The 23,203-nt window shown below is 43.3% G+C and overlaps 1 protein-coding gene across 8 annotated transcripts in view; it reads left to right on the forward strand.

The window, feature by feature from the left end:
- The window catches only part of FOCAD (focadhesin), a 134,650-nt gene that overhangs the window by 99,070 nt on the left and 12,377 nt on the right, over positions 1-23,203 (forward strand). For all 8 annotated transcript variants that reach the window (XR_012621792.1, XR_012621791.1, XR_012621793.1 and 5 more), the window contains 9 exons: positions 5,513-5,751; positions 7,455-7,544; positions 13,934-14,081; positions 18,408-18,527; positions 19,436-19,558; positions 20,356-20,433; positions 20,817-20,888; positions 21,055-21,157; positions 22,304-22,384. Coding sequence is in view for 5 of the 8 variants with exons in the window: in XM_074813563.1 (XP_074669664.1) it covers positions 5,513-5,751; positions 7,455-7,544; positions 13,934-14,081; positions 18,408-18,527; positions 19,436-19,558; positions 20,356-20,433; positions 20,817-20,888; positions 21,055-21,157; positions 22,304-22,384 (1,054 nt within the window). In the remaining 3 variants the exon portion in view is untranslated. The remainder of the gene's footprint in view (positions 1-5,512; positions 5,752-7,454; positions 7,545-13,933; positions 14,082-18,407; positions 18,528-19,435; positions 19,559-20,355; positions 20,434-20,816; positions 20,889-21,054; positions 21,158-22,303; positions 22,385-23,203) is intronic.

Below are 23,203 nucleotides of genomic sequence, written 5' to 3' on the forward strand. Positions count from 1 at the left end.
GTTTGATTGCAGCACACGTCTCACATCCTTGGATGATCTCTGCGATGGTGTCAATGGTGAGGTCCACCCCTCGATCTCGAGCCCACCTGTATGTTGCATCTCTGCCTTGGTGGCCCGAGGTCTCATGGGCCCACCGGGCTATGAACAGTTCACCTTTACACTGCCAGTCCAAGTCCACCTGAGCCACTTCGATCTTAGCAGCCTGGTCCGCCTGCTGGTTGTGTTGATGTTCATCAGTGGCCCGACTCTTGGGTATATGGGCGTCCACATGGCGCACCTTCACAACGAGGTTCTCCACCTGGGCTGCAATGTCCTGCCATACTTCAGCGGCCCAGACAGGTCTGCTCTTACGTTGCCAGTTGCTCTGTTTCCATTGCTGCAACCACATCCACAGGGCACTTGCCACCACCCACGAGTCAGTGTAGGTATAGAGCCTCGGCCACTTTTCTTGCTCAGCAATCTCCAAAGCCAATTGGGTGGCTTTCACCTCTGCGAACTGGCTCGATTCACCTTGTCCCTCAACAGCTTCAGTGGTTTCTCGTGTGGGATGCCACACCGCAGCCTTCCATCGTCGATGTTTTCCCACAATGCGACAAGACCCATCAGTGAACAGGGCATATCGCTTCTCCTCCTCTGGCAGCTCATTATATGGTGGGGCCTCCTCAGCACATTTCACCTCCTGTTCTGGTGACATCCTAGAACCTTTGCTCTTCGGCCAGTTTATGATCACTTCCACCAATCCTGGGCGGTCGAGGTTCCCTATTCGAGCCCGTTGTGTTATCAACGCAACCCATTTACTCCACGTGGCATCTGTTGCATGATGTGTGGAGGGAGCCTTTCCTTTGAACATCCATCCCAGCACCGGCAGTCGGGGTGCCAGGAGGAGCTGTGTCTCAGTGCCGACCACTTCTGAGGCAGCTCGAATTCCTTCATATGCTGCCAGTATCTCCTTCTCAGTCAGTGTATAGTTAGCTTCAGAGCCTTTGTATCCCTGGCTCCAAACGCCTAGAGGTCGGCCTCAGGATTCCCCAGGTGCTCTCTGCCAAAGGCTCCAGGAAGGGCCATTCTCCCCGGCTGCAGTGTAGAGCACGTTCTTAATCTCCTGCCCTGCCTGGACTGGCCCGAGGGCCACTGCCTGGGTAATCTCCTGCTTAATTTGTTCAAAAGCTTGTTGTTGCTCAGGGCCCCATTCAAAATCGTTCTTCTTGCGGGTTACGTGGTAGAGAGGGCTCACAATCAGGCTGTAGTTTGGGATGTGCATCCTCCAGAACCCCACAGCGCCCAGGAAAGATTGAGTCTCCTTTTTAGTGGTTGGTGGGGCCATGGCTGTTATCTTGTTTATCACCTCCATTGGGATGTGGCGACGCCCATCTTGCCATTTTATTCCTAGGAACTGAATCTCCCTTCCAGGCCCCTTAACTTTCTGTCGCTTGATGGCAAAACCAGCCTTCAGAAGGATTTCAATTACCTTCTTTCCTTTCTCAAAGACTTCCTCAGCTGTGTCCCCCCATACAATGATATCATCAATGAACTGCAGGTGTTCTGGAGCCCCACCTTTCTCCAGTGCAGTATGGACCAGTCTATGGCAAATGTTGGAGCTGTGTTTCCACCCCTGGGGCAATCGATTCCAGGTGTACTGGGTACCCCTCCAAGTGAACGCAAACTGTGGCCTGCACTCTGGTGCTATTAGGATGGAGAAGAACGCGTTAGCGATGTCAATCGTGGCGTACCACTTGGCTGCCTTCGACTCCAGCTCATACTGGAGCTCTAGCATGTCCGGCACTGCAGCACTCATCGCTGGCGTAACTTCATTCAGGCCACGGTAGTCCACGGTTAGTCTCCATTCGCCATTAGGCTTTCTCACTGGCTGTATAGGGCTGTTGAAAGGTGAATGAGTCTTGCTGATCACCTTCTGGCTTTCTAGTTGACGGATCAGCTGATGGATGGGGACCAGGGAATCTTGGTTAGTGCAGTACTGCCGCCGGTGCACCGTCTTGGTGGCAATTGGCACTCGCTGCTCTTCAACCTTAAGCAACCCCACCACCGAGGGGTCCTCTGAGAGGCCGGGTAAGGTGGACAATTGCTCAACCTCCTCCAGGGCAGCTATACCAAAGGCCCACCGGTACCCTTTTGGGGTACCTTTTTGGCTGAGACATCGGCCTGTGCAGGTGGAATGTAGGACATGTCCTGTTCCACTTTCTGGAGCCTCTGAGACAGTTCCTCTACAGCTGAAACCCAGGCATGTTGGGAGGAAGGGAGATTTCCCTCATATTGCTGGAGCTGGCCAATCACTTCGTTCACTGTTTGAGTCTGGGTGTCTCTTCACCAGGACACTACTGCTAATGCTTTGGAATGTGCCTCTGGTCCACTTTGCAGGAACTTCCGCCACATTGACTGTGTGCAAGGGGCCTGATCTGGATCCACTGGTGACCGCTCATCATTCAGATCACCATAAACCATTTCAAACACAGCCAGTTCCCTGAGGTTCTGAATGCCTTTTCTCCATGTCGGTCCACTTGCCTAACCGACATAGAGCATCATCCTTGTAGGGGTACCTCTCCCTCACAGTGAGCAGGAGTCGCCTCCAAAGGCTGAGGGTTTGAGCCTGTTTCCCTATTGCCTTGTCAATACCAGCCTGCCTGGCTAAAGGTCCCAGCTGCTTGGCCTCTCTCCCCTCCAGTTCCAAACCAGCAGCTCCACTATCCCAGCACCGGAGCAGCCAGGTGCAAATTTGCTCGCCTGGAAGGCGGCCGAAATCCTTCCGCATATCTCGCAACTCACTCAGGGATAGAGATCGGATGGTTACCTCCGGCTCTTCCTCCTGCTCTCACGATGGGCCTGGTTCATTATCACCCTGTACACTGCGAGGGGATTTTTTGGTATATTTGGTTTTCTGTATCGGGGCGACTGATGGGGGCACTGCTTGTCCCTCTGGCCCAGCTGCTGTGCTGGTGGAGGCGACTGGTACTGGCACTGCCTGTCCCCCTGGCCCAGTTGTTGTACCAGTAAGTTCACTTTCAGACCCTGCAGCCCCTTCTCCCCCTTGAGGGCAGTGAACAGTGTTAAAGATGACTCGGTAGGCATGGGCAAGCCCCCAGCACATCGCAATGAGTTGTGTCCCCCGGGGTTTGTCAGATTGGCAGCACACCTTTTCCAAATACTCCAACAGTTTATCAGGACTCTGCATTTGTTTGGGAGTGAAATCCCAAAGCACTGGGGGTGACCACTGACTCAGGCACTTGCCCATCTTTTCCCACACACCTTGCCATTTACAACTATCTGCCCTCAGGGCAGGTTTCCAGGTGGTGCTGTTATTGGAGAAATACTGCATGGCCCAAAACAAGATCTGGCAGACATTCAGAAAGCACAGAGCCGCAAGCACACTGGCCTGGATGCTCCAGGGATAGCTGAAACTCTCAAAAACTGAGAGGATCTCTTCCCCTGGCTCACCCATAGAGGGGGTGAGACCCCTAACAAAAGCCCAGGCACCAAACAGGTACCGGTTCACCCCCACAAGCAGTGATACAAGCACATTATAAGCTGTCTGCAGCCAGTACAGCAAAACAAGACCCCTGGCACATTTTCCACCGAGAACAAACACCAGCACTAGGAGCACAGAGTGGATATAAGGATCAATCCAGCCCCACCACGCAAGCAAGTTGGCCAGCATTGCAAACATTCCTTATCAAACAATATAAATAAGAACAGAAAAATTGCACCTAACACACCTTCTCCTTTTGTCCTGATTTCAGCCCTCTCGTGCCCCACGTTGAGCACCAAAAGTTGTGGTGGTTTGGTCCCTGCCGGGGTCTGAGACCACGCGGCCGCTGCCCCTCCCCCAGAAAGGGAGTGAAATACAAAGCCCCAGGGCTGAGATAAGGAGAGGTTTAATACAACAGTGCAACAGCAACAAAGCAAACAACAACAGTAACAGTAATAACAATGAACAGAGCAAGATATGTACTGATACAGCAGTGAGAGCAGAGAGATGGCATAACACACGTGTTCACCGACTCTCCCGCACTTGGGCACCCAGAGGTGACATCAGCATGGTACTGAATAACCCGGCTAGAGCTTCCCCCCCACTGCTGGGGAAACTTAACCCTACTATCCTAGCTAAACCAGGACACCTTCAAAACCTAGAATGTTAGACATGTATGTACAAAACAAAACTTTCTAACATGGACACTCCTCAGAACACACTATCAAACTCTTGAGTGATTCTGACACCATTCCTTAGGGTTCTGAAATGCATACTTTCTCAAAATCTAGTAGTTATGGAGCCAGTGATGCTTATTTTACAGTACCTCTTAAACACCCAAGGGCCAGTAGAAGTTGAATCATATGTGCGTGCAGTGTAATAACCAGCCTGAAATTCTCAGGCCGTATAAGTAACAGGCAGTTCTGAAGTAGAAGCTGGGGACAGACTGAAAGCTTAGTGTAGACCTTAACAAATAGGTATTGCTAACTCTTGACTATCTGTGGTCAACCAGATTGCGGATTCTTTGTGTCATGGATGCAGAAGGGAACTTCCATCCTACAAGGCCAAATACCCGCCTGCTAATGCTTCATAATGTTTTCTAACCAGAACTTCATTAGCTGCGTTCATGAACTGTGTTTAGTCCAGTAGTGAGATGTTAGTGTCAAAAAGCTGAAAATTACTGATGGACCCAAGTCAGCTCTGGCTGGATTCTAAAATCCACTCTGTTTAAATAAAAAAAAAAAAAAAAGTCTTACACTTGTAAAATTCTAAGGCACACAATAGAAATCACTGTCTTGCAGAGTGCCTTGCATCCTGAGGGGATTTTTTTCTTTTGCTTTTCAGAGTTGCACATGGAAGTTGATAAATATACATTAGGCTATTACTTACAATCAGTCCATTGCTTTATAGGTAGAGGTAGCTATATGGATTTTACCTTTTGAAATAGAAAGGAATTGAAGACCTTTGTAAGGTATCTTTCTTCTAGAAAGCATTTCTACTGGTTACCTTGCAAGATCTCGTGACATTTTGTCATCCTAGGTGTGATGCTTTTAAGGTAGTGCTTTTTCCAACTTGCTAAATTCTTGATTTGATATAATTACAGAAGTACATTAACACCATGGCTGGTTTCTGTTTGCCATTCTGATCATGCTGTTGGATATTTTAACAAGGAAGGTGAAAATTAAAATAGACCAATGTATTTATGTGCGAACTAGCTGTTAAATTCTAGTTGCATCCTGTCTTATCCGTTGTTTACAGTTTCATACTTAGCAATATTATTTACACTCAAATTATATTCTGAATTACTGTAGTTTTAAGCTGTTAGCAAGGTAAGGCAAATGGAAAAGTTACCATAGGCAATTCCATGAAATACTGTTTATTGCCAAATTGCAGTACATCTATGCCGGTGTTTGCTGTATAGGTATTTATTTTAAATTCCTGAAGTGCTGAGTGTTACTACCTGGAAAGGAATTTTTATTTCCTTTCCTCAAGAGGAAAAGAAAAAATAAGTTGTTCTTTATGTTTTTCTAGAAATCCTACTCTGGTGAAAATACTGCCAGTATTATAGCTCGTTCCTGTGCGGCCACTGCTTTGTCTCTCCTGGTGCCAGTTTTCATTGTATCATGCAAGGAGAAGGTTGAGGAGGTCCTGAATATGCTGACTGACAGGTTACCTGGGAGACCAAACGCTGATGAGTCTCAAGCTGTTCAGATACACATGGGCCTTGGTTTGGGGATGTTTATCTCACGTCTGTATGAAGAAAAAGTCAGGTAAGGATTACCACATGTAATGTAGGTGTGCAAAGTAATTTATTTTTCCAGTATGTGGCTTTAAGTTCTGAGGAATTAAAGCATTTAAAGTCATAGGCAAGTTATTCTTGTGGGGCTTTGCAACCTTTTTTAAAAGGTGTCTTTTATTATCAGTCTTCACCCTCCAACACCACCCCCCCACCCCCCCCCCCATGCTGTCCTGGATGCCTTGCCATTCTTTCAGGATGAATGGTTAATTTTCATAATATCCTAAGGTACATGTGCAAAGCAGTCAGCTGGAAGAACCACACGTATGCTTTTAAAGGGAACTAGCTGCCCTAGAAGACTTAATTGTAAAATAATTCACAGTGCTCATAAGTTCTTTTCTAAGTGGTGCTCTGGACACTGGATAGTGTCCACTTACATCATGTGTGTTAGCATGTGGGGATGGAGCTACAACAGAAGTAGTGTAGTGAGCTGTCTTTAAGGTGTGCTGTTACAGCTATGTTGGGGTAAAGAGATGTTCTGAAGTTGCTAGAAAATGCCTCCTTTACAGAAGGGTTGGCCTCAGTTGCAGATTTCTGATGACTCCAGAGAAATTAAGAAGTAGGTTTGGCTTTATACTCCTCCAGCTTCTTGACTACTAGGGATTCTGTCTGCCTGTATACCCATGATAAATGTTTAATTGGTGCACAAGCACGGGTATCAAACAGATCTGGCTGTCATTTGTTAATTTACTCAGTAAAGCTAATGTTTCCAACGCACCTGCTTTTGTTAAAACACTGTGCGGCGTTGCTGTTCTAGTCTTTGTGCTTTGGTGTCTGGATGCCTTGATGTTTCTGACTCAGCCACATAATTTGGGGATGGACTGTCTCTAGATGATTAGTCAGTGGTGACAACTAGGATACAAGCATTAAAAGGCTCTTAAAGAGAATGACATTAGATCAGCTTGGTATTTTGGAGTATATGAATCTTTATTTTGGGTTTTCTCTGGGGGTTTTTTTGTGAGGAGTGTTGAAATTAATAAATTTATCTAAAAATTTCTTACGGACTGCATTAGTTTTTACTCTTCCAGTGCCCTGCATAATTTCTAAGCTTTATCTCACATGTTTTTCCAAGCCTTGACTTGCACCACCAGCAGAACCTGTAGGGATGTAGCTATAGCTATTATCAAATCATAGGGTTTGCACTAGAGATGTCCTGTTCACTAAGAAAACTGTATATGTTTTGTAAGAGGGGAGTCCCTATGACATCTTTGCTGTGAGGTATAAATGCTTCCTTTTTTACCAGAAAGTTAGGCACAGTGACGGAGAGATTAATTTATAGAGCTAGTATCTAAAAATGTCATGAATTTTCAGCTTATAAATAGTTACAGGTCTAGCTAACATCATGTTCTATTGGTATCTTCCTCTTACTCTCAGACATATTCTACCAATCATGGGTGCTGGGTTTCTTTCTGGGTGTTGTAGCAATAATAGTTGCTAGTTAAGGTCTGAATATGTTTTTATTATTTGTGCATGAATATGTTTATGTGAATGTGATACAAATGACCAGTCATACAGTTACTGCTTACAGACTGGTATGAGAATCTGTGACAGCAAGAAAAGAACTCTATTTACTGGCACGTTCAGTCTTAGCAGGAGGTGGTTTAATATCCTACACAATTTAGAGAGCAGAGCTGTGTTTTGGATTTTTTTTTTGTTTCTGTTGTTTTGGTTTTGTAGTGATGTACCCAGTCAACAGATGAGCTTAGTTCTAATGAAGTCCCTGGATGCGCTGGAAGACTGCTGCTTTGACACCAGTCTGGAGTACAAGTGAGTTTGTTTCATTACTGATGATATTTTGTTCTGCTTTGAGCTCCACCTTTTTAATGCATGCTTTTATTTCTTAATTGTACACAGAAGAGTATAAGAGTAGGGTAAGAAGACAGCCTGTTCTGAGTACTTACATAGAATCACCAACTCGTGCAGGCTGTCAAGGACCTTTGGAGGTCCACATCCCTCCCAAAACAGATTCAGCCGTGGACTTGGACTATGTTGCCTGAGGCTTTACAGTCAGGGTTTGAAACCTCAAGACTGGAGATGGCACAAAACCTCTGGGCCCTGGCTGTACTTCTGGCCTGTCCTTATCTCCCTGAGAATGTTTGGTGTTTCAACTTGTGCCCCCAGCCTCTCAGCCTCCTGCGGTGCAAGAGCCCAGCTACATCTCCTCAATCATTTCCTGTCAGTGCTGGAGATGCTGTTGGGTGCCCCCAAAGCCATCCCTTCTCACAGATGACCCAGCTGTGGTCCCACAACCTCCGCTCTCAGGGCAATGGTTCCAGCCTCTCCGGCTCGGTAGCCTCCACCAACTTGTTCCAGTTTTGTTGGTGTCTTTCAGACAGTATACCAGGTGTGTTGGTGAGCACAGAGTAGAGGGCTAATCCTTCCCCTGGCTCTCATGGCTGTGTCCTGTTCACGCTGCCAACGCACTGCTGTCTCTCATCGCTGCCTGGGTGCATGTCTGGCCCAGGCTCAGCTTGCTGCCCACCAGTGCCCAAGGCTGTCCCAAAGAGCTGATGCCCAGCCCCTCTAGTCCCAGCCTGTCTGTTGCCAAGTGTAGGACTGTGAGTTGGTGCTTGTCGAATTTCAGGATGTTCCTGCTGGTTTATTCCCCTGTGTACCATCTCTTCTAAATGAGTGTGTTCTTAAATAAATATATGTATAATATTTTATATATGAACGTATAGAAGTGTGTGTATGTATCTAACACACACATACATGCAATTTTTTCCATACAGTCCTTAGCGCAAGGTGAAAAGAAGCAATGACCACCACTGCTAATCCTTGCCAACCCACAAGTAAAAAGCTTGGTCGTGTATAGATACCAGCAATTTTAGGAGCAGGGTTGCTCATCTTACCCATACATGTTCATGTTAGTATTAATATTAATGAAGGATGTTTTTGAAAGTCCTTTGGTGCTCTTGGGTCTTTGCCAGGGTGTTTGCCAGAAGTCTAGCTGCTTCTGCGTTGGAGCCTGTTACTGGAATGTGTATGTGTGTACAATACAGTGTGACGTCTGGAAGCAGCTGCCTCCCATGGCTTATTTATCTAGGAGAGCCAGTCTGTTAATTTAACAGCTGTGGATGGCGTGTTGAATACTGAGTAAAACAAATATATTTCATTTAACCAACTGAGGTTATGCCTCAGGTGACCAAAAGAGAGGAGCAGCCCACCAGCAGGGCAAGAAATTATTGAAAAGTATTGCAGAATTACTAGCACTGTCAAACTTGGAATAATCGAACAATAAAACATGTGCGTCAGTTGCTATTAAACAACTATCATAGCGTAGTAGTAAGTGTCTTCCACAGTAGTCATTTCCCTTTTAAATCAGGGAAGGAACTGCAGTACGTTGGGTGCCTCCATGTGGGTACATAGGGTTTTAGTTGATTTTGAACATTGTTCTGCCCAGCTCTTCTGGGTTCAAAGGAAACAGAAATAGTTCCTGTTTGTCTTTGCCCTCCCCTTCTCCAGTGGACCTTCTGAAAAGCTGTGAGGGATTACAGTTGCACACTACTGGGCTGTGAACCTGCATAACTTAGTCAGGATTTGGGTTGCCTCTTGAGTGGCATAGGGTGGCCACATGGTACACAAGGGGCTGTATCAGCTGCATGACTTTGTTGCTTGTTTGTGCAGCGTGTTAGCTGGAGATAAGTGCTTCACAGAAAAGTTAAACTAAACTTCTCTGTCAGCGAGAGGTTGCCAGAAAAATATGAAACAATGGCAAGCAGGAGAGGGAAGATTGAAGAGTGGGTAGTTTTTTATGCTGGGCATAATGGCTACGTTTTTTAAAGGTTAATGGTAAGTTGGTGTCTAGTGTGAGCACTCCTTGTGAGCAAAAAAGTAATGTAAAGCTGTACATGTTGCACACTTGTCCAAGTTTGGGATTTGTCCACTTTCCAAAGCAAGGACTTTTCCAGCCTTTTCACCCAGTATGATAGGCATGGCTGACGGTGGGATGTAAGCATTACACTGACGTTTTCATCAGTCTTTCACCCTGGCAGTTCTCTTTTGCCATTAAAATAGGTTGCAAGTTATTTGAGAGTTAGGTCTGTTATGTGACACAGACGTGGGAGGACGGAGTTGCATTTTTCCTGAGTGCCAGCAGTAATCACACCCTCTCCAGCAGCTGCTCTTGAGTTTACATATTGCTAGGAGGGCTGTTGGTACCAGCCTGACGCCCTTTGGGGCACGGGGAGCTCTGCAGAGCACTGCCATCCGCGCTCGTGCTGCCCCCTGCGCCCTGCCACACGGCTGTAAACTTGTGTGATGTGACATGTCTCCTGATTGGTTTAGATAATGTGCCGCTCTGTTCTGTAACACACTTCTCCAGGGTGTTAACGTGAGACATCTTACACACTGAAGGATGTCATCAACAAAGGGGTTTTTGCTGAATTTTTGTTTTGCTTTGTTTTTCTACCTTGAGTGTCTAGATAAGAAAGTGGTTTATCAATGTGTGTGCTGTGTAAACTGGAGCTGACACAACCACACTTCCCTGATCATGTCAGCCTTGATAGGGATGTTGTTATATACAATTTTTGTTATTTAGTTAAGAGAATTCTCTCTTCAAAACTGGAGGGGAAAAGAGCTAAGAGGAATGAAGAAAACAGAGTAATTTTCAATAAGCAGTAAGAATCTCCCTGACCTAGTGCTTTAGCTTGGTGAGAGTCCCCTTATGTTCCGTAAGAATCTCTATGTCTGTATAAGTTGCATGAAATACTCTAAACTTAAAGTTTCTTCTCAGTAAAGGTCACTGTGGGAATAATGCTTGTAAAGCAGTACTTTCTTATCTGTTGCAGTCACACAGGAAAAAAAAGTGAAGCTCATAATCTTTTAAAGGGGGAAAAACATTTCAGATGGTTAAGCATGTTAATACGATGCTTCTGCAGTTTTCAATGAAAACAGTTTCAGAGTCTTAGAAGCTTTGCAGTTACTCCTGATTTTGAATGGAATGCACTCATACATTATCAAGAGATCTGTGAGTGGACCTTAAATCTGCCCTTATGTCAGACAGAAACTGAAATAACTATATTTTTAGAATACACTGATGGACCACTTCTCAGTATACACATGCATGGAAAGGATGCATGACAGGTGATTTAGACAGTTTTTGTGCTACCCGGTTTTGCCAGACTGACTTACTGATTACAGAAGCTATATAATGGCTCATTTTTTATCCCAAGACTAAATTACATAGAGCATAGGTTCAGGAAGCATGTACATTCATGGCTGCTGACTTTTCCATTTATTCCTGTAGGTTATAGTCAATAGATTTTTGTCAGATCAACCACAGTGTACTGAGGAAAAATAATAAATAAATATTTAAAAAAAAAAAAAATCAAAGGCACGGTTCCAGTTGTAACAGAACAGCATATGGGTAACAAACATAGCAGTACATATGGTCCCTGTATTGGAAGGTTTTGCTTTCCCACCTTCCTGCAAAGAAAGACAGACATGTGTTGAAGATTGGTTTAACACTGATCTTTTGAAAGGTTTGCGTGTAAAAAGTTTTTTGAGAATACGAAGGGGCAGTAGAGTTTTCTGACTCGACTTGTTACATTTCCCATATTGAGGATGAATTCTGCAAGACCTTTGCAAATATCACAGAATCACAGAATTGTCTAGGTTGGAAAAGACCTTAAAGATCATCCAATCCAACCATCAACCCAACACTGACAGTTCCCAACTACACCATATCCCTCAGCGCTATGTCGACCCGACTCTTGAACACCTCCAGGGATGGGGACTCCACCACTGCCCTGGGCAGCCCATTCCAACGCCTAACAACCCGTTCTGTAAAGAAATGCTTCCTGATATCCAGTCTAAACCTTCCCTGGCACAACTTGAGGCCATTCCCTCTTGTCCTATCACTTATTACTTGGTTAAAGAGACTCATCCCCAGCTCTCTGCACCCTCCTTTCAGGTAGCTGTAGAGGGCAATGAGGTCTCCCCTCAGCCTCCTCCAGACTAAACCACCCCAGTTCCCTCAGCCGCTCCTCATACAACATGTGCTCCAGAAAAAATATGGCTTTTTGCATAAAGTTACTGCATGGCAGAACTAGCTTGCATCTCTAAGAATAAGTACTGAGCGAATGATAAACACTGATACATGTTGAGTGAAGATATGTTATGTAGAACAAATTGTTATGAACCTTTAAATACATAGTTGCCTTCTTTGAAATTGCTGTGTGGTGCATTAAACTGACTTGCTTTTTATGGGTTTTTTTGCAAGGTCGGTAGCTGTTTGATTTGACCTAAGGCATTTTCAGTCAAAACTGTCACCAACTTCTATATTGTTCTTGCAGAAACTTATCAAACTCCGCTGATCTCAGGATTATCAGGAAAATATCAGTTTTCCTTCATCATAAGATGCAAACCTTTTATTTCATTTCATAATTTGTTCATGAAGTCGTTCATTCTGTGATGTGTTGGACTGTACTCCCTGTACATTGCCAGGTTACATTATTGCGATAAATGACAGATTCAAAGATGACTCATGACAGTAGTGCAGTATGTCTGATGAACTGGCAGTAAAACACTTAAAACGTGCTGGAAAATCTGAGATAGCATGTGAATTAAAGTGAGCTTAAATACTAATTTTATGTAGATCACAAGCAAGGTGGCTAAGTGAAAACAATTGCTAGTTACAAAAAGAAGAGTAGGGTGGGTGAAGTTTTACGCTTGCTTTGGTCCCTGCTTATGTTTTGGGTCTTTCCTAAGAGTCAACAACACAAAAAATTGTAACTTTAATTAGGATCTTTGTTTTCTTTCTGTGAATTTTTATCAGCAAGCAGTGGTGTAAAATTGTGTACAGTACTTCTGCATATAAGTCATGTCCTTCTTTTGTTGGCTGTTCATGAATTCAGATATTCCAGTTACTTAAAAATGTTGCTTCCAAAGGTTTGTTTCATCTTAGTTGCTGGGAAAAGACAGCACCACTGCTGAGATGCCACTCCAAGTCTTCTAGCCATGCTCATCATCCCCAGTTGCTGAAAACCATTAGCTTATAAATATGACTGAAGTTATTCTCAGAAGTTTCTTTTTTACTTAACTGAGTGAAAGCAGTATGCCTAAGATCCTAACCACGTTCATTGGACTGCTTGCTACATGAAGTGTCTGTCATTGGCATGCTCAGGGAGATGCATGAGGGGAAAAAGTATTAATCTTCAGATAAGAGCTGCTACTTTAAGTTATTGTGTATGTGTGCCACTGAGAGATCACCTTCAGAGCAGTAAGTATCTGCTGTGCTTTTAGTGTCTCATGATGGCAGTCAGAACTGTTTGGGAATTTTCTGACAAAATTTTTCGGTATTATGACTGATGGCTTGTGGAAACTGAAACTTGTTGTGGGAGCACAGGTGCTAAATTTTCTAAGAGTTCTCTGGTCCAGAATGGAATTTCTGGTCAAATCTGAAAAAGAGGCAAAGACCATGAAGCTCTTCCTGCCAGCTGCCCTATTAAATTATGTACTTTGAAGCTGTGTTCTTCTTGTTGCCATTCTGAGTGTTCTCAGCATCAAACTGTGAGTTGTGCTGGATATGTCTGCCCCGTTGAAGCTGGTCCACTGCTACATATGCATCTTTTAGTATATAGGAGTTAGAATGTATACCTGACACTCATGTTCTGAAATGCAGATGAATACCTTAACCTGTACAGTCATCTTAGCCATTCTCTGGCTTAATCACCAATTTAATTACTTTTGCAAACTGGAAGACTTTTTTCAGGAGTCTGATAGCAACAGACTCTACTACAGCCAGTGGACCTGCAATTAGTATGTTTAACAGGATATCGGAGTTTGGATATCAGTATAAATCAGATACAGAAGTTTGGATCCATATTTCCTTCATACTAGTAGATGTACTTGTTGATGGGGCTATTGGTTCTTAAGGGACAGTAGGAATAATGAGGCTGTATGTATAGGATTTATTATTTTAAACACACATTTTCTTCTTAGGCTCTTCTTTCATCCTGTGTCTTACAAAAAGCATCACCCATGTGGGAAATACAAATAATTTGTAAAATTGACTGTGGTAAGTAGTTATCCACAAGGCTAGTTATCAGGCAGGGCCAAGAGATCTTTTTGCTCACCAACCCACGTTGGAGTGAAAAGATTGTTCAGAGCAGCCAAAGCATGCTTAATCCTTTTTCTTTTGTCTTCTCTTTAAGCCCTGGATGTATTTTGGGAGTGGGACTTGTTCTTTCACTTATGAGTCACAGCAGCCAAACAGAATCGCGAGTGCATGTTTCCACTTCACTGCGAAAACTCTGCAAATACCTGGACAGCATTGAGGACCAAAGCAGATCAGTCCAGGAGGTATGACCTATTTTATCACACATTCTAAATCTTCCTTTTACTTTGGTGCCTCCCTTAATAACTGTAGACTTTTTGCTGAAGCTTTGTATCTGTAGTACTGGAATGCTTGGTTTCTGTTATTTCTTTGACAATATATAGTTTTATATCTGCTGAAGAAAACAATAATACTAATAGCAGAACAAGGTGTAGTGCTGCACAAACATTAAGAAACTGCCTGAAAAGACAACAGACATCATTCTTTAAAGTACTTCTTTAATTCCTGAAGCTCAAATTAATTGTTGAAAGATACTCAGAGTCCTGAGTAACTGTGGATATGTGTCTCTCTTATATACAATTGTTTACTGCTCGTCTGATCTACTAGAAAGCAGACAGCAAGTTACTGTCAGAGAGACCCTTAATGCTAATACTTCCTTCCTCAATATACCTTCCTTCTCCTCCTCTGAAAGCTGCTGTCACTAGCTAATGTTAATCTTGGAGTTTTGAATGCTGCTAGGGCCCCATTTGCTATTCTAACTATGTTTTGCAGACTTCAACTGAGCTCTGCTAAGTTTGAGCATGCATTTCAGTTTATTTTCGTAGAATCACAGAATGGTTTGGGTTGGAAGGGACCTTAAAGATCATCTAGTTCCAACCCTCTGCCCTGGGCAGGGACACCTTCCACTAGACCAGGTTGCTCAAAGCCCCATCCCTTGATCAACCTGACCTTGAACACTTCCAGGGAGTGGGCATCCACAACTTCTCTGGGCAACCTGTTCCACTGTCTCACCACCCTCACAGGAAAGAATTTCTTCCTTACATCTAATCTGAATCTACTCTCTTTCAGTTTAAAACTGCTACCACTCGTCCTATCACTACACTCCCTGATAAAGAGTCCTTCACCATCTTTCCTGTAGGCCCCCTTTAAGTCCTGGAAGGCCGCTGTAAGGTCTCCCCAGAGCCTTCTCTCCTCTGGGATGAATAACCCCAACTCTCTCAGCCTGTTCTCATAAGGGAGGTGCTCAAGCCCTCGATCATCTCCGTGGCCTTCCTCGGGACCTGCTTGAGCAGGTTCATGTCCTTCTTATGCTGGGGACCCCAGAGCTGGACACAGTACTCCTGATGGAGTCTCACGAGAGTGGAGTAGAGGGGGAGAATCACCTCCCTCGACCTGCTGGCCACCTTTCTCTTGATGTAACCCAGGATAGAGTTGGCTTTCTGGGCTACAAGTGCACATTGCTGGCTCATACTCAGTATTCTATCCATCAGTACCCCCAAGTCCTTGTCCGCAGAGCTGCTCTCAATCCACTCATCGCCCAATGTGTATTTGTGCTTGGGGTTGCCTTGACCCATGTGCAGGATCTTACACTTGGCCTTGTTGGAAGGTTTCCACGGGCCCACCTCTCAAGCCTGTCAAGGTCTCTCTGGATGACATCCCTCCAGCTTGTTGACCGCACCACACAGCTTGGTGTCATTGGCAAACTTGCTGAAGGTGCACTCAATCCCACTGTCCGTGTAGCCAACAAAGATGTTAAACAGCGCCGGTCCTGATACCAACACCTGAGGAATGCCTCATCACCACTCTCCAGTTGGACATCAAGCCATTGACCGCAAGTCTTTGAGTGCAACCATCCAGCCAATTCCTTATCCACTGAGTGGTCCATCTGTCAAATCCATGTCTCCAATTTAGAGACAACGATGTCATGCAGGACAGTGTCAGATGCTTTGCACAAGTCCAGGTAGATGACATGAGTTGCTCTTCCCTTATGCACCAACACTGTAACCCTGTTGTAGAAAGCCAGGCACAATTTGCCTTTAGTGAAGCCATGTTGGCTGTAACAAATCACCTCCTTATTTTCCATGTGTCCTAGCATAGTTTCCAGGAGGATCTGCTCCATGATCTTGCTGGGCACAGAGGTGAGACTGACTGGCCTGTAGTTCCCTGGGTCTTCCTTTTTTTTTCCACTTTTTAAAAATGGGGGTTATGTTTCCCCTTTTCCAGGCAGTGGGTTCTTCACTGGACTGCCACGACTTCTCAAATATGATGGATAGTGGCTTAACCACTTCATCTGTCAGTTCCTTCAGGACCCACAGATGCATCTCATCAGTTCCCATGGACTTGTGCACCATCAGGTTCCTTAGATGGTCTCAAAACTGATCTTCTCCTACAGTGGGCAGTTCTTCATTCTCCCAGTCCCTGCCTTCGCCTTCTGCATCTTTGGTGGTGTGGCTGGAGCACTTGGTGAAGACTGAGGCACAAAAGTCATTGAGTACCTCAATCTTCTCCATATCACAGGTAACCAGGTTTCCCCTTTCCTTGCGGAGGAATCCCATATTTTCCCTAGTCTTCCTTTTATCCTTGATGTACCTATAGAAACTTGTTGCCATTCATGTCAGTGGTTGAAGTCCCCCAGGAGGACCAGGGCTACTGAATGTGAGGCTGCCCCTATCTGTCCATAGAGGGACTCATCTGCTTGGTCTTCCTGGTCAGGCGGCCTGTAGCAGATCCCCACTATAACATCTGTCCCTGTCCTCCCTTTAATCCTGACCTACAAGCTCTTGGTTGGCTCCTCATCCATCCTCAGGCAGCGCTCCATGCACTCTAGCTGGTCAGTGACATGGAGGGTGACACCCCCTCCTCATCTCCCCAGCACTGTCCTTCCTAAAGAGCCTGTATCCTTCCATGCCGACGCTCCGCTCTTAGGAGTCATTCCACCACATCTCCATGATGCCAATAAGATCATAGCCCTGCAGGCGTGTGCATGTCTTTATCTCCTCTTGTTTATTCCCCATGCTGCTGCATAGAGGCATTTAAGTTGGGCCTCTGATGAAGCTGACTCACTGGCTGGAGCTCCTTTGTGCTGCTCTTCAGGTGCTCTCCTGCTGACCTGTGTTCCCTCTCCAGGCTCTGGGTATCTATTGCTGGCACTGGCTTCAAGCTGGTAGGAGTGGGATGACACGGCAACTTTTGTTTAAAGCCCTTTTCACCAGCTTGGCAAGCCTATGGCCGAAGATGCTCTTCCCCTTCTCTGAGAGATTTTCCGAGATGTCCAGTAAGTCCTGACAAGGTCCATGCACTAAGTCTATAACCTTGTTGAGGTAAAACTTGAGGAGGAAGACTGATTAAATTGGAGTTTACATCAGAAAACATGAATCAGGATAAGCAGGTGTTTTGCACAAAAAAACCAACCCTGTACCTGATGTGTTTAAGCCTGCAGCAGCTCAACAGCTGAGTTGCATAACTGTTTTTTCTAAGGGAGTGAGAGATGTAGTCTTACTCACTTTCCCTTCTTGGTGCTGCTCGGAAAGCTCTTTATTAAAGGTGGTCTTTTATGGAGTTGATTTTTTTTTGGCAGTACATATGTGTTGGGGATTAGCCTTTTGCAGTTTATTGTTCATGCATTAAAATGACTTACAGATCATTTATCTCTCCTCAGAGATCTCAGAGTGCTTTACCAAACTTAAACTGGGTTCAGTACAGCAACTTCTGAGGGGAAAGGCAGCAGCTGTTTAACATCATGACATAGTCTGGAATGAGAAGCAAAACCTACCCTTTCCAATTACAATCTCTTTGAGGAATTGTCCAGATAATTACATGAGTAAAATTTGGCCAGTACCCTAGGGTGAATGCTACTGTATCCATGAAATGCACAAGAGTCTCTTTCAGAGCTATAAATGGCTGGGATATAATGTTGTACATAAGAGGTAGCTCTCTTGCTGCAGCAAGAGGTATAATCTGAGCATTACTTGCTCCAAGTCAAATTGTTGTCAATCTTGCAACTTCCTACTTCCCTTAACAGTCATATGTTGTTCTGATGCACAGCTTTGGTACAAAGAGGGTTAAACAATTGGCACAGTTGTTTGCCTTGTTGAAAATTCAGACTTCATATCCATATTCATCATGTCTAAAGCTGAGGAACAGAAGAGGAGTGTCACTTGAGAATTCTTCTGCAAGGATCTGAGGCTAGTGTCCTGCACTGTATGTGGGAGACAGTTCTACTACATGCTTCTCTTCTGGCCTTGTTGAACTCCTTGTAGCCCTGATGGGATCTCACGGCATGCTGTGTACACAGACATAAATAATGATCAGATACTTGTGTTGGGAAGAATAACTACACTTGTGTGAAAGATCAAGAGTTTGACCTACATAAAACCAGAAGTATTTCCAAGCTTTAGCTGTATTTGTTTAATGTTAACATCAATGAAGAGTCTTTCAGAGAGGGAATAAACATCTAAAAGTGTAAATTGAAAATGTCATGACTTTTTTATGCTGGCACCTTGCTCTGTGTGCACAGTGCTCTAGTGAATTTGATCAGATATTGGTTAACAGATTAAATAATTTTTTTTCAGGTACTTGCCTATTCTGTGGCCTGTTCCTGTGTCTCTTCTTTCAGTGCTGGAATCATAGAAGCAGCTGAGGCTGAGGAGGCCATGAACAAGCTACGGACCTTAGTGGAAAATAATCAGCAGGTCATAACTTAGTGTTTGGGCTTTGCTTCACTTCTGTTTTTCTCTTACCTACTTAGTACTGGATACTGCTTTACCCAGACTGTAACTTCAAGAAAATTATATTGATCTGCTTTCAGCAGTAATTAATATTGAGTGTGTTGTGGATACCATGCAATTACCAAGATTACCACTTGCTCCATTGATGCGTTGTCTACACATGTATAGCAATTACCAGATAGCGGGATAAAAACAGATTTTGTATGTTTGATTTCATTTAGAGGGGAAGTTTTGAGTTCATCATGTCTTTAGTCCCTGCATCCTTCCAATTTTTGTCTCTTATATAATGTGTTTCTTTAGATTATTTTTCTTGGTAGGAAAATACATCTACTGTGGTTTCTCTTAGCCTCCAGTGCATCATAGCCACAACAACAGCTGCCTCCAGGTGTCTATTTCATCCCTAGTGTCCTAGGGTTACTCTCTAAAAATGCCGAAAATAATATCCATATTTCAGTTTATGTTCTTTTTTGTTAAATGATTGCCAGAGACAAAGGAAAAAAAAAAGGCAGTAATTTTGAATCAAAGCCTGCTATTATACTAACCACTGTTTAAAATTTTTATCTGGAAAGTAGAAAATCAAAACAAACTACCTTTGCTGCAGCTTTTTATCTTTGTATCAGAAAGTCTGCTCTAAAGTAAAAGCTTCAGAGAAATCTGTGTGCTAAAGATTAGTATTTAATCTCAGAAGATTCTTTGTCACTTGACATGAGAAAAATACTTGAAATAAGAAAGCATCCAGTATTTTATACAAAGACATTACTTCTAATTATTGGGAAATAATAAATGTTTAAGTAATGTTTTAATAATAAATATTAAAAAGAATACAGAATCCTTTGGAAGATGTTTTTTAATGTGTATTTTTCACCTTACAGACCCATGGTTTTGCTTTAGCTCTGGGTGCAGCAGTACATGGATTGTCAGCTTGTGGTCATGGGAAGGCTGAAGACCTGAGTAACAGACTAGTGCCAGCCTGGATAAAAATTGTACTTGCAGAGGTAAAGGAGATTGAATTCATATTGTGTTTATTGCCAGGGGTGGTGGTGGTGTGATTTTAAACGGACAGTAGGGACATAATTTTCCTTGCTTCTGCAGAAGTCATGCTAGGAAAAGTTAGGACTATCTGAATGTGCTGTTTGATTGATACTTGGAAGCAAAAGTATATCTTTGGGCTGTTTGCTAAAGGAAAAAAAAGTTTCTCTTCTGTTTGGATGATTTATGGGAAATGCTTGTGTCAGTGAGATTTCAATTTGGACATCTTTACTAGTTTGGAGCAATATCCAAGCATCAAGTCTAGGTTATTAAATGAAGATGTCTTGTGAAATTAGGTGCAACATATCAAAATTAGATTGACAGAAGGGTCATTATAGTGCCTTAATTGTTACAATAATCTCATTGTAACAAAAACTGTGTGTTTGAAATCAAACTCTAAACTTACACATTAAGATTGCAGCTGAATGTATGTATCAATAAAGAAACAGTGCTTCAGAGTTGAATTGCACTGACATATTTTGTGGAATACAGACTGTGCTAGAAGAAAGTGATATGTCAGGGAGAAACAGATGATGATTTCAGATTGGAGGGCAAGTTGGGGGAAGCTCCATATAAAGCCTTCATTCACCAAGAGAGGGATGAATAATTATCCAGCATTCTGAATTCTAACTTGAAAAGGTTCTTGGGCTGAGGTGTACAGGTGATAGCAGTCATGGTTTTTAAGTTGGAAGAAACAAGTGTTTTGTCTTACAGTAGTGTTGTATGACTGCATTAACTCACTGATTGTGAATTACACTTCTAGGGTTCTCCCACAATGCAGCGTCTGGCTGCTGTCAGTGGGCTGGTTGCACTGGTGGGCTCTGAAGGAGGCATGATACAGGTGAGAATGTGCAAGCAAATGGTACCTATATCTCTTCTAGAAATTTGTCTAGAAGGCAAGATGGAATGACATCCGCTGCATCCTTACAGCAGTGGTTATATACTAGGGCATCCCATTTATGCAACAGTGAGTTGTATTGGATATGAACCAAGTGGGTTAGAGTTACAGTGTTTAAAATGGGCTCGGTTCTGTTTTCCCATCATATAGCCCATGTGCAGTCCCACTGGGAAAAAGTTTACAGCCAGGTAGACTTCTTTTCTTCTCCACTCCCCTACAAAAAGGCACGTGTGCAGATGTAATGTCTTTTCAGTACCTGTTCTCTGTTTTGCTGTTTCTTTTTTTCCCATATCCACATAATTTCTTTTTTTCTTTTTCTCTGGCAGCTGAAATCTGAGAGCATTCAGTCCTCCCAGTTTCAAAGTAAGCTGAATGAAGTTATCAGAACCCTTACACAGGTAAGAGGGTAGCCTCTGTTTCCTGTTTTGGATAATGCGCTAGGGTACTCTGACACCTTGCACAAACAGACCAAGTCTGTTTAAAGAAACTCTGTAATGTCTGTGTCCAGCTTCAGTAAGGCAACGTAGGGAAGTTTGTCTAACTAGTGGTTTATTGTCCCAACAGGTAATCAGTTTTTCGGGGCAGATTGGCCTTCAGACAAATGCAGCAGTACTGTTGGGATGCCTTTATATGTCCTGTTCGTCTTCTACCCAGAACAGGGCATCTGGTAAGATGCTTCATTATTGCTGCTTAAAGAACATCTAAAAGTAGCACCTAGCTAAAAAGGCAGCAAGGGACACTTTAGACAATACAGACTAGACACTGCAGCCCTATTAAATGACATAATAGCTTTTGGATGAGAGATCTCATGGTCATGTGTGCCAGACCTAAAGGCTGGAACATGAAGCAGTAATCAGTGTGCTGATTTTTACTTGCAGGATCAAGGTAAGGTTCTGTGTTGTTCTGGTCAAACTTGTATATTGCTCCTGTCTTCATTCTTTTATAGAATAAATTGTAGAGAAGTTTTACACTGCATATGGCACATGTGTTTCACATCTACATTATGCACTCCATGCCCTGAGAACTGATTAGTCTACTCTTTGTTTGAGCACTTTGCACTGTATAAAAAAGCCAAGACTTAAAAACTGGTCCGTAACAAGAGCAAACCAAATTTTCAAAAGTATTTTTCTAGAAATCTTCTCTGGTTAGCTGAAGTCAAAAACCAGTGTTCTGTGCCATTTCAGTGTAGCAGTTAGCACAGAAATTCGATTCTGTCAATACACCATTACCTTCTGGTGTTGTTTCAATATCTGTTGATAAAATACAGGTAGGATTACACCATTGATGAAATACTAGTAATAGGAGGGAACTAATGAAGTGGAAGCTGTTCACTTCAGTGTGAACCAAGATGAGAACAAATAATATGAAGTGTAGACAAACTTCCTCATTACAGGAAAAAAGCTTCTTGGAGTTCTACTTTTGTATAATCTTGGCGCACGTGCCTGAGGTTGAATACATATGGAATGTCTCTGTTTTATTAAAATTACTAAGCTTTTGAAGCTCTCACTTTTAAAGTCTGACTTGCAGTGGCTGCTAACATTTGAAGGAAGTTCTTATCCCTGGCTTTCCAGTTGGTGAGTGAATTTGTTTTTTCACACTTGGCACCTCTCACCAACACAAAAGTTTAGCTTGCCTTAAAAGTGGAAAGGTCACTGCATCTATCAATAATCTTGTGGTCTGAATGCTTTGAGTCACCTACAGAATTAGTTAGCTCAAGCATAGCTCAGTTTGGCCTTTGAATTTCCATAGGAGCTGGAGGTTATAATTTCTGCTGACATGGTTTAGTATATAAACAGTGTTTTTATCTTCACAGTTCCTCCAGATTTTAGCTACTTGCCTGAAAACAGCTTTATCAGGGCAGCTATTGACTTTGCCATTGAAGCTGGAAAGAAAGGTAAGAAGGGATCAAACTACAGTATCCATCTGGGAGTTTGTCATGCCTGTAAAGGGTGACCTTAATAACCCACTTTTATTTGCTAGGAGACCTTCTCTAAATACTGATTTGAACTTCAGTAATGTGGTATATTTAATCTCAAACAAAAAATCGGATAACACTCAAAAACACAAGGTAGAATTGTGTAGTTAGCGCTTTAATTTTCTCCACTGAATTTTCATGACTTTTTAAACCCTTTCCCCTTCCTTCTGTGTCTGTGAGATGATATATCTTCCCTGTGGAATGAAGGTCAAATTACTGTGTGTTAGCATGTATCCTCAGGAATACTCCATCATCAGGCAAACTTGATGCTGCCCCTTATTTCCATGATCCTGGATTAAGACTCTCTCTGTACCAGAGTGGTATTCAAATGGGTTACTGCTATGTGTGACAAATGCAAAGGAACTTGAAGAAAGTATGATCTTACATGAGGAGTGCTAGTAATAGAGAGATGTCTTGGAGTACAGGCTTAAGGGAGATAAAGCAGAGGAGCTTATTCCTGTGTGGAGCTAAATGAGCTCACTGCTGTCCTATGAAGCAGGCTTTGGTTTCAGTGAAGGTAAAAATTGTCCATGCCTTGCCTCCAGGAGGACTTTCACAGAGTTAACTCCTTGTGTTTAAGTAACATAGTATGTAGCGAAGGTTAACACTTGTCTGACAGTTTTGGTGGCCTGCACCTACAGGATGGGGAAGGAAAACAGTGTCAGAAAACTTCACTCTTCTCCTGTGAACAAAGGCAAAAATACTACCCTACTAGATGAGGAATATGTGTAATTAACT

This window comes from Strix aluco, chromosome Z (assembly GCF_031877795.1).
Source record: "Strix aluco isolate bStrAlu1 chromosome Z, bStrAlu1.hap1, whole genome shotgun sequence".
Lineage (NCBI taxonomy): Eukaryota > Metazoa > Chordata > Aves > Strigiformes > Strigidae > Strix > Strix aluco.